The sequence below is a fragment of the Erythranthe guttata genome, chromosome 11 (assembly GCF_056151865.1).
Source record: "Erythranthe guttata isolate IM_541 chromosome 11, IM_541, whole genome shotgun sequence".
Taxonomy (NCBI): Eukaryota; Viridiplantae; Streptophyta; class Magnoliopsida; order Lamiales; family Phrymaceae; genus Erythranthe; species Erythranthe guttata.
Window position 1 is genome coordinate 18,234,767 of NC_142543.1, and position 11,339 is coordinate 18,246,105.

The following is an 11,339-nucleotide window of genomic DNA, read 5'->3' on the forward strand; positions in this document are numbered from 1 at the left end:
GTACATCAGAAACTGTATTTTTACACAAAACGAGTACAAAGTAAATGACATTTCACGGAATCTAGAAGGTTATGTTGCTCATCACGTATACGGCGACGAACGTCAAAAGAAAGTCACCGAAAAACGACGCGAAAAAGTAGGAAATGTACATAGAAGAGGATAGGGATACAATTTTAATACAAATGCATAAATAAAATTCTTATATACAATTTTTCGAATAATTTTATTATTCCCGCAATTATATTCTAACCACAATATTTCAAAAATTGAGAGGAATTGGGTTGACAAACGACTTGCAAAAAATTAGAAAAATGATCTAAATATATATATATATATTAATTACAAAATATTAAATAAAATATGTATAACAGTTACATTCAAACTGAATGGCCGGAAAAATTGTCCTTGGAGTTTTCTGGAATTTCGTCACAATCCTTCTTTTATTAATAAAAAATATGTATTAAAAAAAATACCATAAAATCAAGAATCAAGTTAACAATATTATGAATAGCATAAGCATTAGCCGGCTTAATTACCATCAAGTTGGAAAATTATTAATTTTCTTGGACTACTTTCAGGAGTTATCTTTAAATATGAAATGTTCATTGCATGTCAGCACTGCTGGGAATTTTTTATTATTTTTTTATTTTTATTTTGGGCTGTAATTCCATGTTCAAATTTTATTCTATTAAATATTAAAGGACATACTGAAAATGATTTTTTCTTCCGAAACCCAGAAACCCGAAATTCGAGAACTCAAAAACCCGAAACAATTTCTTCCTCGTGCAAATTCAAACATAAATATAAAACACTATTAATTTCATATTCACTTATAACCCTCCAAACTAAATAAAATGCAGAAGCACTCGTTTGCGTATAAAATTGAGCTTGTAAACGACCTGCGGTATCCAAATCCAAAGAAAATTGAACCATTAAACTAATGTTACACTCGTCACCGAACTCAACTGCTACGTATAAATTATGTACAAGTTTCAACTAAATATATGGCCTGAAAACTCCACTCTCGTCATTCTTTAATTTGTTGGCCTCTTATGCGGAATTTTCATCGTCTTCATACAAAATCTTTGCCTGCATTCCATATTTACAAATAAAAAAAACAAGAATATGAAAAAACTAACCATTTCGGAGGCTGCGAGCTAAATAAAATAAATGATAGGGTTGGTTGCTAATATTAATAAATAAATAACTAAATAAATAATAGTTTTTCGTCTCTGTTTCTTTTTTTACAAGTCACTATTTAGCACAAGAAAGCCATTTCCGGAATGCGGATATACATCAATTATCTAATAATTCTAATTTCTTCACCAATTTTGGGTTTTAATTTTCTTGCATTACATATTTTTCGTTACATTAACTATTTTTTAACCATGTTGTTATTAATAATTATTATTTATCTAATTTTAGAGTGCCTCGAAGGATCAAAAAAGGAATTAAAAAAGGAGGTGAATATTCTTACCTTAATTATGTGATCCAAGTGCCAAGTTCGCTACTTCGGTCTATGACGAAAAACGGCTCGCCCTAGAGCATAATCGTCTCTAATACATGTTAGTAATTGATCGCTGGCCTTCACAAATGGTTAAATATTTATCTTTTTATACAAAGGAGGCGTAGAAAATAACAATAATAACATTAAGAAAGTTTTTTGGAATTATTGAGATTTCGAAACCGTCGAATAAAATAAAAAAATTGTGTTAACATTAAAGTATTGATATGGTAAACGTACTTTGTCGGAAATCCTGCAATGGGGTGCTCTTCCTTCGAGTTTTGAACTGCAACGGTATGCAATATGTCACGTTATCAAAACCACTTTAGGGAAATTATTATTACACCTTATTAAAACTATCTAAAAATCGGTCTACATTTTTACCTACGAAATAAATAATTCTAAACAATTATTTAATACTAGTATTTTAAATGAAATAAAAATGAGAGATGAATTCATCGAACGAATTATCAAAAAAATTAAAATTAAAATCACGGAACTAGAAAATTATTAACATGTAATAAAAAAACATTGGTAAAAGAAGGGACTTCGATTCTCACCGATTACCACCAAGAACCCAACTTAGCATTGATGGCATAGCAATTTCGAGCATTATTCCGCCTGCAATTCTTCCAGGGTGCGGTATTCTGTACTTCGTTATGAACTACAAAATATAAAATTAAAAAAAAAAAAAAAAATCCCGTTACGCAGTAATTTTTTCTGCACGGAAACTTAATTTTTCATGTTTTTAATCAAATAATTGTCTTCAAAGTTCGTACCGACAAAGGACCGAGTCCAACTCCAAGATACCCTTTGTAAGTACTAGCCATATATGCAGCCATTCTAGCTGATCCATGGATAATTGCAACTCGTACTTTCCGAGCATCTTCATATCTGTAGAAAACACAAAAAAATCGAAACGACGAGTTTTCTTTTTTGTTTTTTTTTTTAACCAAAATTTCGAGACACTAAATAAACTAATTTTGTTTTACCTCTTTAAAGAAGAAACTATGTCGACTGCACTTTGTGACTCAAAACTTTGCTTCCATGCTTTATCGAGCTCCTCCGCTAGCTGATGTCCATCCTGTGACCATGAAAATATAACGTTATGTTAATTTAAATTACGTCTCGTTTAATTTAACCAAGTAACTAATTTAAATAAGTCCCAATTACTTAATTTAATCACGACATATCTTCCCATCCAAACAGGGCCTTAAGAGTAATACGTTTTCTTGATAGAGAATAGGTTAAAGATGCAGCATTTCATAAATAAAAATTATTTCTTGATAGAGATATAGATGATCATAAACTCGAGAAAAATTACTTTTTTTTTTAATTATTTTAAAATTATAAATTATAAAAAATAATAAAATCGACCTCAATTGCCATACATCCGCCTTGTCCTAAATTTGGTTGCATAGCGTGTACGGAATCACCAAGTAACGTCACACGCCCCTTCCCCCACGTAAAAGTCGGATTTCGATCATATATATCACGTCTAAGAATTGCATCCTCATCGGTCGCAGTTAATAGTTCTATAACATTATCACACCAACCCTCAAATAATTCAAGTAGCCTCTCCTTTTTACCTAAAATTAAAAATAAAAAATTAAATAAAGAATTTACGTAAAAAATTCTCCGGAAAAAAAAAAGAAAAAGAAAAAGAAAGATTACCGTAGGGAATATCGACTCCACCGGGCGATTCTTTGTGGAAAGCATACCACTGCATTTTTCCTCCGCCCACATCGGAAGAAACAAAGTACTGCTTGCTGCCTAAAAACACACGGTACCTGTGAAATAATTCGATAAACTATTAATATGATTAACCCGTTTAAATTATCTCGGAAACAATATAATTTATCGATAAAATTAGATGCAATAAAAATACAATACAAAATAACATACCCAACTGTCGCTATATCAGCCGGAATAAAATCTGCAATCCCAGTGTAACAAGTGTAGCCCGAGTATTCGGCTTCAGTTGGTCCAAACAAATTCGTCCGTACCTATATTGGATTAACTAATCAATTTTAATTAAGCCAAATAAAAATTAATTCTTTTTTTTCAAAAATTGTAAGAAATTACCTTAGACCATATCCCGTCGGCACCAACAAGAACATCACCCTCGTAACACTTGCCATTATCAAGTTTCGCAATAACCTAAACTTACAAAAAGAAATTATAAATTTCCTAGTATAAATCAAAAATATATTTTTTAAGAATGTAATTAAAATTAGTGAAAAAATCGAGACTACCTTTTGACCGTTGTCCACAAAGTCAACGACATTGCTCTCGTTGAGAATTATATCGGAGCCGACTGCTCGAGCAAGAATTTGTTGCAAAGTCATTCGACTAATGACTCTAGTAACGGGTAGGCCCCGTTCAGCTGCAGGAGTGAATGTATCAAACTTCACATACCTGATTCATCAACTTACACCGTTTTACACAAAACGAATTTTACCCATATTTATTAATTTAGAATTTTAATTTAGGCTAGTAATAAATAGTTACACACATTGATTTTATATTATATTGCTAATCATACAAACTCCATCAATTTTTCCATCCACATTTCGAAAATTGATTCATAATAATTAAGAACAAAAAATCAATATGAAATTATTTGCACAATCAATTTGTCTCAAAATCAGCAGTCGCGAAACGAAAGACGTAAACTGCACTAGACATTTTTTATATGTGAAAAATCGACTTAAATTAATGTTTTTTTAGTCAAAACACACTCTACTAACTCACTAACTAGTGGCCAAGTTGGCAAATTATTTATTTAGATATATTGAATTATTGATTAATTAATTAATTAAATAATGGGACATAATATAATTCAAATATTTCTATATACAAAAAAAAAAAGAAAAAAAAAACACTAACCAAGAACCAGAAAGGCCATCAACAAGGCCATTGAGGCGGTTACCGGTGATGCAACCGGCGGCGATAACCTCCTCCGCCACATCCATATCAATGGCTTCCAACGCCGCCAGAGCGTTGCTCTGTATTTGAATAGGCCCCCTATACTGCCCCTCCCCTCTGACGGCGCTCATATTCTTCTCAAACACCACCACATCCAACCCTTTCCTCTTCGCCGCCAGCGCCAGTACCAAACCCCCTATTCCGCCGCCCGCCACTAGCACCCGCGGCGGCGGCGCCGCCCTCGATGAACTTTCTCCGGCGGCTCTAATTCTTCCCGGTTTTTTCAAGCGAAATTGGGGATGGGTTCTTGTTGTTGAGAGGTGAATTGGATTGTGGAGCACGTTTGAACTCATTTTATTTTATTTTATTTATTTATTTTTTTCGTATGAACAACGTTGGAAAAGGCAATCATGGAATTTAGACAATAAATAGTAGAATCTAATATAGTTGGGATCGGAGTCAAAGTCAACATCCAAATAATAATAGAGATGAAGCGGCGGCGGTGGGGGATGAGGTGGTGGCGCAACCGACTGTGTTTATATTATTACTCATCTTGCGTACGTCTACAAACTTGTTCACGTGTCCACGTGGTCGGGTTTTATTTATTTATTTATGATTTGACTAAATATTTTTTAAATTCAATTCATTTTTTTTAGATTCACCCAAATCTATATGGCATATTGTAATTAGAACTTGTATTTATTTTGCAAGGTTCTTGGCATAAATTTTAGAAAATGAGAACTACTTTCGTAAAATCATAAAACTAAAATTACTTATACGATCAAATTCTAATATTTTAGACCAGCAAATTTCTAAATTGTCGTATGAGTAATTTTAGTTTTACAATGATTCCATTTGCACTGGAAAAAAATATGATAATATTTACACTAAGTAATTAATATATATATATATATATATACTATTGGTGTATTTTTCAGTAAAAAAAAATCGCAATTTTCGGTATTAATTTTGAAAATTTAATCAGATTGAAAATCGGAAATCCCAAATAGTTTTTCTACAGTTCCAATTCCATTCCCAAAAATTTGAAAAATGTCTGAAATCGGAAATTTGGTAATTAGAATTAAAAAAAATTGTTCCAAAATTGAAACCTTGTCGAATTGTAACGGGCGAAAATTGGAAATTCAGTTCCGACTTTCACCTCTAAATATGTGCGTTTTAGCATGCGTTAAATCGACTAAATAAAATATTATTAAAATACGTTAAATTGGATAAATATTCTTAAAATGTGGGTAAATTTGTTAAATTGTTACCTGAATATATATTATATAGATATGGCCCCTATACCTATATGTTCCCGCCATGTGTGTTTATAAAAGGGGAATAGAAAACGACCGGTAACCAATTAGGATTAAAGATATTTTTAATATGATCTCCATTAGTCAATCCCCCACTACCTTAGTGGTAGGTGCTAACATGCGCCGACTTTATATATTTGGATAAACAAAAAATAATTTTTAAACTTTATTAAAAAGATTAAATAATGGGCCATTAGTGGTGTGTGCAACGAGGGCGGTGCAGCATGTGCTAATGTCAACAGTAGCTGGAACTTGGAGGCTGACACGTGTTAGAATTTAATTGGTTTGACAAAAAGAGATTAATGTGTTGATATTAAGTGTATATTTAAGCCATACATATTTGAACAATATTTTATTGAATTTCATACGAAACGACATTTTAATAACATGTCTGCCGGTTGTTGGTCGGAACGATTCGTACAGATAGTGAAGAATCCAGGACTTTTGGCAAGGATATTCGGAATTGAATATAGCAAAAAAACATAAATATATTTAATAAAAATAGTGGACCGAAAGTTGACGGCGTTTTATACACGTAAGACAATACAAATATGTAAACAAAATAAAAGCTAAAAAAAAATTCTAAATTTTATAAGAATATTGGAAAGATTTAGAGAAAAAAAAAAGGTAAAAATATCAAATGAGTGGTAGATTTTCGCATTTTTCAATACAATCCTTGCATTTTCGAATTATGCCAAAAAAATTAGTAAAAAATATTTAGTGCTAAACAAGGGTCAAACTTGGATATGCTGATGCGCAAATTAGACTTTCTACCACTTGATCTACAACATAACTAAAGAATGTTTTTCACATTTAAGTTTATATATCTATATATAAATTCCGAAAATCAAGTAGATCCGCCACTAGTTACAGACTTGATCACGAATGAAATGGCAGTGGATTTCTATATATGCTTGGTTCTCTAGTGAAACATTGGGTTGTTGGCGATGTGAATGACCGCTTGGTTGCCACAGAAGAGAAATATGGAGTTGCTGACATCATGTTGAAGATCGAGAAGTTGTTGGATCCAAATCAGCTCACTAGCAAAGGATCGGAGGTCATTGCACGATATTCAGTTTCAGCGGAGGATCCTGAGATTGTTGACATGTTTATTTGCCTTCCAAGACACTAAGAAATTAAATATCCAAGGAAGACACAAAAACCAGTTGTCTGTTAGATAAGTAATAAACAGAGTCTAGCTCTTGGTAGAAACACATTTTGTCAAGAAGAAGGCAGTAGTCAATTTTGACGGAAAAGTGAAAATAAAGGGCTCTTCCTACATTTAAAAGTGTTGATGTTTCCTCTGCACAAATGAGTTTTGTTGTGGAGTTTGCACACGTAAAAACTGACAAGTGACACCAAGTTGAGCAAAAAATTGGGGAATAATTCTGGATGCATCAAACTTTTGATGAATAAAATCAATCCATGTGTAGAATGATCATCAACAATTGTTACAATGTAACATCTCGCGTCTCTAATAATTTAAAGGGTAAAGTTCAAAATACCTACCCGAAACAACCCCTCCCATTTCTCGGTCAACGTTAAAAAGTGCTAAAAAATGTAACACCGTTAATTCTAGAGTAAAACCGTTAGTTTTGAAGTGGTTTTACATATTTGCCCTTACCATCTTCTTCTTCCTCCTTTCTTCTCCCTCTTTTCTCTTTTTCTTTCTTTTTTTCCCTCTCTGTTCTTCCGATAAAAGCAATTCCCAGAATTTTATCATAAAAAAATTCATCCTTTTCATCAATCACTTCTCTCTCTCTCTATATGAATCATATGAAATCCTAATTAACTCCAACCATTTTCAGATTTGAATCGTACTTCATCTACCTCACAAATCACAATCGTCTCCACAAACGGGTCAAATTATCATCAAATCCACGGTGGCGCTACCTTTGTTTCACCACCACCACTACCGTCGTGGTCTTTCCACCCCCTGTGTGAACCTCTTTTCTCCACACCAAAATCTCCAAGAAATTCAAGAAGAAACGCAGCCGCCAACCAAACCTCATCCCACAATTCGAAGCCATCCTCCTCAGAGATGCCCATTTCAGATTACTCACCAAAATAAAAGATTTTCTTTCTGTTAAATTTCATCGAAGTAGATTTCGAATTGATGATGGGACGACGTGAATTTTGGTGGACAATAAAATCAGAGATTTTTTTTTTAATTTATTCAGGCGGAGGAAGAGGTGTGGTGGTGGTAGAGGTAATTCATGAATTTTTTTTGGTGTGAAATTGCAATCAAGTCCCAAATTAAAGTTTTAAGAAATTTAATATAATTGCAATTAAGCCTTTATTGTTTTTCCTTTTTGCAGTTTACTCACAAACATATATATTCAATAGAGGGGTAAAATTGTCCAAAAAATAGAACAGCTGGAATAAATGTAATACTTTAAAAAAATCAACACGCCACATCAGCAAAATGGACGGATTTTTAACTGAGGGGCTGTTTTGGTTCATTTCGAAGTTCAGGGGGGTGTTTTATACGTTGGGTATAGTTCAGGTAGGCAAAATGAAGTTTACCCTAATTTAAATTCCGCTAATCTAGCATATATTTAGTTGGCATAAATTTAATTAACACTTATGTGCGATTATTTAGTTTAAAAATCATATTATGTGAAAACTGGTGAAATTTCATTTCTAATGGATTAGTTCGAAATAATTTCATAAGTACTTGAATCGATCATAGCTGATGGCGTAGGATCTACGCCCTCAAAACCTCACTCTAAGCCCTACTTCTTTTAGACCGTTGGAAAGTACACCATACATCGGATCTTATGTCGGCGGTGGTGAAAATGACGAAAGGAAAATAGTAAATATAAGAGAGAGCTTGGGAGAGAGTATTCAATGTTATTTATTGAAATCTTTTTGTTAATGTAACCCTAATAGGGTTTTCTCACGAGCCTTATAGTATACGAGAGAGAAGATCATTTTTTTTATCAATCTTTACTGGGCCGTTCCGAGGGTTAAACATATATTAGCAAATCAACCCCCATTTTCTACTCCCCCTATTCTTTAGTGAAACTAACAAAGTGTTTCGCTATAGAATAAGAAGCGAATTACTCGGGCCTAGGTACTCCTCTTTGCTTTGGGGCCTCGCAGGGCTTCGGCCTAGTCCATCTTTATTGGGCCGTTTCTAAGGTTGAACATAGATTAGTAAATCAGCCTCCAACTAAATATGTAGTCATTTGAGTTACCTTTTTAATTCAATTTGAATCAGCTACATTAAATGTTGAATGAGAGAGTTTTGCATAAATGAATGAAAATTTCCCTATGCACTATAATTCTACTCTGGGCGTAATTTTGACTATCTTTTTGTATGAATTTGGGAAAACTCGGAACACCATAGTTGTAGACTTTTGAATTGACTTTCTAACTCAATGAAATACCAAGAAAAAAATCCGATCTCGTTAAACACAATAAAAACTTGAATTTTCCAAAACACATTGAGTTTCAAAACTATGGTATCTAGTAAAATATTTATAAATAAATAAATTAATTAACCTAGGGCTGCAAAAACTATTTATGCTAATAAAAAACATTGTAAAACTGAGTTTTGCAATTAACTCTACATAAGTATGGTAATGGTGGTCCGGCCCATGTCCTAATTCTTTTAATATGGAAAGCCCAATATTTTCAAATTCTAATTAAAATTCCGAGTGTACAAATTCCACCAAAAGGTATGCACATATTTATTTCTATTGCAGTTTTTCTTTATTTCTTTTTCCTTGCTGGAAATAAATTTATTTCTAGAATTCTAATTAAAAATATCTAAGATTCCAAATATAGTATAGGATATATACTGTTCTCTTCCTCACATTAACAAGAAGCGCCCATGGCCTAATGGATAAGGCGCTTGACTTCTAATCAAGCGATTGTGGGTTCGAGTCCCACTGGGCGTGAAATATATTTTTTGTCGCTTTCTGGGTGATTTTACAAGCTCATTAGAATTATTCTTTTTTTTTTTTTAAGTATCATTATAACTAATTGGAAACAAAAAATTAAAAAAATGAATTTTGGAAGTGAAAAAGATTAATTTTGTGACCATTTCATTAGAATAATCATTAGGATTTTAATAATTAATTAATTATTTCGCTCAAATTAAATAAATAATTAAAGAAGTTCAACACATATAATATATTAATTAAATGGCCCAAGTCTAATTAGTTTGGTTATGAGAAAAATTACATTCATTGTTCTAAGTTCATTGTGGGTCTGATATTAGTGCAAATATTCGACAACCGACTATTGTATTTTGAGAGATAATCTGGAAAGACTGTTGCACTCTGGATAATCTGAAAATATTGTCATAAGTACATTGCAATTGCAACCTTCATTCAATTCCTTCTGGTTTTTTTATATTTCGTATTATTTTCGTCAAACAAGTATGTGCAATTTTTTTTTAATTATTTACGCATATTGTTATTTTAACCCCAACAATATTAGATAAATTAATTGGAATATATTTTCCCTATTAAAAAAATATTATGTCGGGACAACTAGTAATATAGACAAATAAATTCGAATTTCCTTATTGCCCAATATATACTCTATAGACAGCCTTTCATTGAATTCTATTTGTAGTGCCCAATTTTGGCAGTCAAAGAAAAACTCAATTGTCCAACCATCAATTTCCACGTGTTTGTCTCTAATAAATAATAATACTACAACATAAAAACGTTTTTTCTCAAATTAAATTTTCTGGTCTACCGTTTTTTGTGGCTCTCCTTAAATAGCCAAACAAAAAATTTCATTATTTTTTCATTACCTCCCTAACATGTTCATCAATGGTTAATATCGTAATCCCATTTACAAGTGGGCCCCCGTCGAAAATAAATATATAACTTAGGCGATGGTCTTCTTTTATTTTTTTACATTAAAAACGTGTGTATAAGTGTGTTGTACTTGCATTTTCACACACCAAAGAACTTGATTTTGCTGTCTTTTTCTGACCTTTCCCAACTAATTTTGCCACCAACCATTACGAGTTGGGATGGAAACGGGTTCGGGTTTGCGGGTTCGGATCCAAATCCGGTTCATTTGGGTCAAATTTGTGTAATGGTTAAAGAACGGTGAAGGGTCAGTTTGGCAGGCTTGAGCCAGACCCTCAAAATTAAGATTATTGGGCCAAAAGTCTAATGAATGACAAGAATCAAGGTGGGGCCAGATGTTCGTCGATGAAGAGGTTAACATATAGAGTTTGCTGACACATAGCTTGCATGGATAAAGTTCACCACTACTTCTCTGCCCTCATAAAAAGTGTATCAGGAAGTGATAGGTGGCGAACTGAACGAGAGTCGTTAGAACTTAGAAGCAGAAGACTCTGAGATACTCTCCCTAAATAGATAAGGGAAACATGTAAATTAAGATGAGTAATTGAACAAACAATTCGAATAAAGAGATTCTAAATTAGAAAATGTCTAATTAGAAACTCTCTATATAAATGAATGTAAAGACCCTATCAGGGTCACGATTTACAATCAATAAGAACACTTTATACTATCTTCCAAACTCTCTCTCATACTTATTATTTTCCGTTCATTATTTCACCGGCGCCGGTTTAAGATCCAACGTCCGGTGTACTTTTC

At 32.7% G+C, this 11,339-nt stretch overlaps 1 protein-coding gene and 1 non-coding gene across 6 annotated transcripts; one reads left to right on the forward strand and one right to left on the reverse strand.

Annotated features, from left to right (window-relative positions):
• Nucleotides 1-773: 773 nt before the first annotated feature.
• Nucleotides 774-5,072, reverse strand: LOC105955898 (zeaxanthin epoxidase, chloroplastic). Of its 5 annotated transcripts, none has more exons than XM_012979703.2 (12): nt 4,394-5,072; nt 3,760-3,922; nt 3,590-3,664; nt 3,410-3,510; nt 3,179-3,294; nt 2,882-3,093; nt 2,497-2,588; nt 2,284-2,398; nt 2,065-2,168; nt 1,745-1,790; nt 1,478-1,539; nt 774-1,089 (listed from the first exon to the last, which is right to left on the reverse strand). In XM_012979703.2, exons 1-11 carry the CDS (start codon nt 4,783-4,785, stop codon nt 1,483-1,485), a joined length of 1,473 nt encoding a protein of 490 aa, XP_012835157.1. In that variant the 5' UTR covers nt 4,786-5,072; the 3' UTR covers nt 774-1,089; nt 1,478-1,482. The 5 variants fall into 5 exon arrangements, with proteins under 5 accessions (XP_012835157.1, XP_088681401.1, XP_088681400.1 ...); XM_088825275.1 differs by having other exon boundaries at nt 3,760-3,890; nt 4,394-5,004; XM_088825274.1 differs by having other exon boundaries at nt 1,478-1,585; nt 3,760-3,890; nt 4,394-5,004.
• A 4,508-nt stretch (nt 5,073-9,580) lies between these two features.
• TRNAR-UCU (transfer RNA arginine (anticodon UCU)) lies at nt 9,581-9,653 on the forward strand. The gene has a single exon. It is a non-coding gene; the product is annotated as a tRNA-Arg (tRNA).
• Nucleotides 9,654-11,339: the final 1,686 nt, after the last annotated feature.

Bases quoted from the DNA above. Each gene is read 5' to 3' on its own strand.
- LOC105955898 (XM_012979702.2), bottom strand. From the start codon at position 4,785: ATGAGTTCAAACGTGCTCCACAATCCAATTCACCTCTCAACAACAAGA. The intron at 3,923-4,393 runs GTTAGTGTTTTT...TTGATGAATCAG, and splicing joins GATGGCCTTTCTGGTTCTTG to GTATGTGAAGTTTGATACAT. The intron at 1,586-1,744 runs GTACGTTTACCA...CCATTTGTGAAG, and splicing joins ATTGCAGGATTTCCGACAAA to GCCAGCGATCAATTACTAAC.